The sequence below is a fragment of the Crocodylus siamensis genome, chromosome 1, assembly GCF_052110815.1.
Source record: "Crocodylus siamensis isolate JL-2025a chromosome 1, ASM5211081v1, whole genome shotgun sequence".
Taxonomy (NCBI): domain Eukaryota; kingdom Metazoa; phylum Chordata; order Crocodylia; family Crocodylidae; genus Crocodylus; species Crocodylus siamensis.
Genome location: NC_143395.1, coordinates 422,760,935 through 422,765,545, shown reverse-complemented (window position 1 = coordinate 422,765,545; position 4,611 = coordinate 422,760,935). Strand labels below are relative to the sequence as shown.

Sequence of the window (4,611 nt, the reverse complement as noted above, 5' to 3'; positions counted from 1 at the left end):
CTTGAGGGGACAAGGAGCAATACTCTCTAACAAGGAGGGTAGTACAGCATTGAAACAGGCCACCTAGAGGGGTCAAGGACTCTCCATCCTTGGAGGTGTTGAAGACCCGGGTAGACAAAGCCTTGGCCGGGATGATGCAGTTGGGGCTGGTCCTGCTTGGAGCAGGGGTTGGACTAGACGTGCCCTCCTGAGCTCCCTTCCACCCCCGTTGTCTCTTGTTGATTTCATAAAATCAACGTCCCATGCACCCTGAGTGCATCATATTCCTGCCTCAGACTCTGTTATGATTCCTTAAGCCCATCGCCAGATATGGACCTGGTGCGTGCGATGGATGTTAGTGTTAAAGACTCTTGTGCACAGCATGCGCGTGCCCGTCAATCTGACAGGGATTGTTCTTGCTTTTTCTAACAGGTAGAGCGGTTAGCATGACCCCGAATATGATGGCGCATCCGGGTGTGTCTACTGCCAATGATAACTCCTCCACCCCTGCCTTCTCCATCCTGGTCGGCATCCCGGGCTCGGAGGATGCTCACATCTGGATCTCCATCCCCTTCTGCTTGATGTACATCGTGGCCCTGCTGGGAAACTCTCTGCTGATATTCACAGAGCAAAGCCTCCACGAGCCCATGTACGTGTTTCTCTGCATGCTGGCAGTTGCTGATTTGCTGTTATCTTCCAGCAGCGTGCCAAAAACTCTGAGCATCTTCTGGTCCATCTCCAAGGAGATCTCTTTCGAGGGCTGCCTCGCCCAGATGTTCACCATACATTTAGTTTTCGTGGCCGCGTCAGGCATCCTGCTGGCCACGGCGTCGGACCGCTACGTCGCCATCTGCAACCCCCTGAGATACACGGCGATACGGACTCGCTCGGTCACGGGGAAAACGGGGGCAGCTGCCGTTGTTCGAAGCTTCTGTTTGATCTTCCCAGCCATTCCCATCTCGAAGCAGCTGCCGTACTGTGGCCACAACGTCATGCCTCACACCTACTGCGAGCGCATGGGACTGGCCCGGCTGGCCTGTGCTGACATCAGGGTCAATATTTGGCTTGGCGTCGTAATTATCTTCCTCTCAGTAGGACTTGATACCATCTTCACTGGGGTCTCCTATGCCCTCATCCTCCGGACTATCGCGCGTCTCCCCTCCAAGGGAGCTCATATGAAGGTGCTGAACACCTGTGGCTCTCACATTTTTGTGATATTCATGTTTTACACCCCCGCCTACTTCTCCTTCCTGACCCACCGGTTCGGTCACCAAGTCCCAAAGCACCTTCTCATCTTACTGGCCAACCTCTATGTCGTCATCCCCCCCACGTTAAACCCCATTGTCTATGGGGTGAAAATGAAGCAGATTCGGGAAAGTGTGATCCAGATGTCTGTCAATTCCCATCCTCAGAGTTGTGCCCGAACCTTTACGGAGACACTGCCTGCATTGGAAATGGGCTTGAACCGGATCTCTGGTCTGAAGCCCAATGCGGCAGGGAGTGCGAGAGAGAGGGGCCACATGGTGTAAGTGGGAAAAAACCCTACTCGGGTCCCACTTGTACGGGGAGACGTCCTCACTAACCCATTGTAGGGCTGGGAAAAAGACCCCCACCAATCTAACATTTAATTTCTGTGCTTCTGTTGTCCCAAGAAAAGCTCAGGGCAGCTCACAGTAAAACAAATTGGGTAAATGTGGAGCTAGTCCTACTGGTGGGGTTACTTGTTTAAGTAACGTAACAACGCAACGCAACGCAACGCAACGCATATGTTGGTTCAACTCAGTTGCTCTCAGCTCACCTGAGAGCAACAAGTTTGTTCAGCAAAACACATGGGAATTCATTTTTGGTAGCTCTGAAACTACCCCCACCTGCCACATCCTTGTGGTCCACAGAAAGAATTAGTCCTCAAGGCAGTGCCCTACAACCCGTTTCAGTATTGCTTTGTACCTGTGTATCAGAAATTGGGCCTTATTTTTTCATTTCCAATTAGCTCTAGCAGGAAATAACTCCATGGGAAAATATAATAATAATAACCCCCCCAAATATTAGGGGGTGGGGATTCCAAGATGTCAATATAATAATAAAGCTTAGAAGTTGTGTAGCACTAGACATTACAATGGCAACTGTGTGATTAGAATAAAATCCTGCTGGTCTGTGGAGCTTTCACACCAGTGATGTGAAACCCATTGAGGCCCTTGGGTGAAGTGTGCCCATAATTCAAGTGGGAAGACTGAGGCACAGCCAGGCAAGGGGACTTGCACAGTCATTCACTCTGACAGTGAACTGCTGCATGACCTTGGGGCCTTTATCTGCTGAATCCCAGCCCAGTGCCCTCTCTCCGGGGCCTACCATGAAGGATGAACTTTGAAATCTATGAAGAGTTTGTTGCTCATTGCCTAGATTTTTTAGGGTCAGAAGGGACGTCAGTAGATCATTGAGGCCGATCCCCTGCCCTGGGCAGGAAAGAGCTCTTGATCTACTGGTTTTGATTTTCAAAACAAGAGCAGAGGCTATAGCCCTGTCGCTATCATGGGCAGCCCCTGTGCACATATGGCACCAATGTCCACCTTCCTGCAGAGCACATGCAGGAAAGGTGCTCAACTGTGGGCTGTAGGTCACAGTCCTGTGGATCCATGCAGGCTTGTCATCAGAGTTTTTTCTCAGGGTTACCAGCAGCACAGGCATCTGAAACTCACTGGCATCCTATCTGGGCAGGGGGTGAGGGTAAGGGTATGTTGCATGCTGCTCCCGGGAGCTTGTGGACAGACAAACTGGCCTTTTGGATGCCAAAGTAAGGCCTGAACTTTAATCTGCTCCAGGTCTCATTCCCACCTAAGTTTTAAGAGGACACATGCAATGTTAAATAGATATTCTGTGGAAGAGGCTAATGCTTCTCAGGAGCGCATGAAAGAAAATCCATCTGATACAGTCCCCTCCACTTCAACCCCAGATCCCAACTAAACCTGGGGCATGGCCATTTATATATGCTAGACCTAAACATACTTGCCCTTTGACTTGACCACTGTGTAGCCTAGCAAAAGCCAGGCTAGAGGTGGGTTTTATTCTCCTAGTGAAGAGGCTGTCAGGTACCACTATAAAGAGATGCTGCCTATACACCCACCCAACAAGAGGTGGATAGGTGGAGGAGGGCAAGTCCAGCCATCTTAGGGGCCCATAGTGTGCATCTCTCCTCCAGACCAGGTCCAAAGTCTCCTTCTCAGCTGTGCTGCTGCCTCCCTGTGGGATGTGAGACCAGTCGCGACAGCCCAACTGGAAAATGTTCTCCCTAACAGGACATTTTTGCTTGCCCAACAGGGGATCATCTTCAGGGAGCATGAAGGCCACAGGGCCATAGAAATCCCTCTTCAGAGAAGTGGTAGAATGAGATCGAGTGTAGTTTTAGCAACTGTTCAGATGATGCCAAGCTGAGGAGAGGTGCAGACCCTCCAGAGGGTAGGATTCACATGCAGAATGCATTTGTACTTATTAAACATTCAGTTAATTTTGGACCCTGTCTCAAGTTTATCAAGTCCAAAGTCCTGCACTTAGGACAGAACAATGTCAGGCACAAATATCATGTGGAGAACAGTTGGCTAGATGTGCAATACTGCAGGAAATGGCCCCGAAGATTATAGAGGACCTTAAACTAAATATGACCTTAAACTAAATATGAGCCAACAGTATGGTCTTTTTGCAGGAAAAAAAGGCAGCTTACTGGGCTGAGCTAACTGGAGCATTGCTTGTAAATTAAGAGAAGGGATTTGCCCACTCTGGACACAGCGCCCCATGTGAGGCCTCACCTCTGGTACATAGTTTGGGGCACAGCACTTCAGGCAAGGCATGCACACATGCGAAAGAGTCCAGCACAGAGCAACAATAACGATTAGAGGTCTAGGTCCCATGGTTGGAATGGATGGAGAAAGTGGGATGATTTAGTCTGGAGGAGAGAAGCCAAAGGAGGATTTGATAACAGTGTTCAAGTACCTAAAAAGGACGGACGTGGGCCTTCATTGCTCCGTGTCCTGTTCCCTTCAGCAAAAATGGTCTTAAATAGGGATATTTAGATGGAGTTAGGAAGCACTTTCTCACTTTGGGACAGGCTGCCCAGAGAGGCTGTGGCATCTCAAACATTGGCGGTGGTTCAGCATTGCCAAGGATGAAGAGCAGGCTGGACAAACACTTGGCTGGAAAGTTTTAGAGAGAGAGAGAGATCAGCCTGCCTTGAGCAGGGGATGGGACCAACAGATCTGCTGAGGTCCCTTCCAGCCTTAACTTCTTCACAGAAGAAGAAATGAAGCTGCTGATCTGCACCATCTTCTCTAGACCACCTTGTGTGTTATGCACCTGAGCCTGGCTACGTGCGTAGCTAGAAGAAGTGAGAATAAAGCTGATCTATGCAAGGCCAGTAGAAGAACTTCTCTGAAGAGTATAAAACAATGCAAAACATCGGATAAAATGTGGAAAGGGTTCAAATTTCTGTTGCCCTTCACCCCTAGAGAGATCTGTGCGGGGCTGCCTTTGTGGAGCCTGTAAGGCTACCGGCATCCTGGGCTGCACTGGTAGGTGCGCTGCCAGCAGAGCGAGCGCAGTGATTCTTCTTCTTTATTCAGCACTGGGGAGGCCACATCTGGA

At 49.8% G+C, this 4,611-nt stretch overlaps 1 protein-coding gene across 1 annotated transcript; it reads left to right on the top strand.

The window, feature by feature from the left end:
- The first annotated feature begins 437 nt into the window (after nucleotides 1–437).
- LOC149875639 (olfactory receptor 52D1-like) lies at nucleotides 438–1,508 on the top strand. Its single transcript, XM_090060840.1, has one exon. The coding sequence runs from the start codon at nucleotides 438–440 to the stop codon at nucleotides 1,506–1,508; it is 1,071 nt and encodes a 356-aa protein (XP_089916966.1).
- Nucleotides 1,509–4,611: the final 3,103 nt, after the last annotated feature.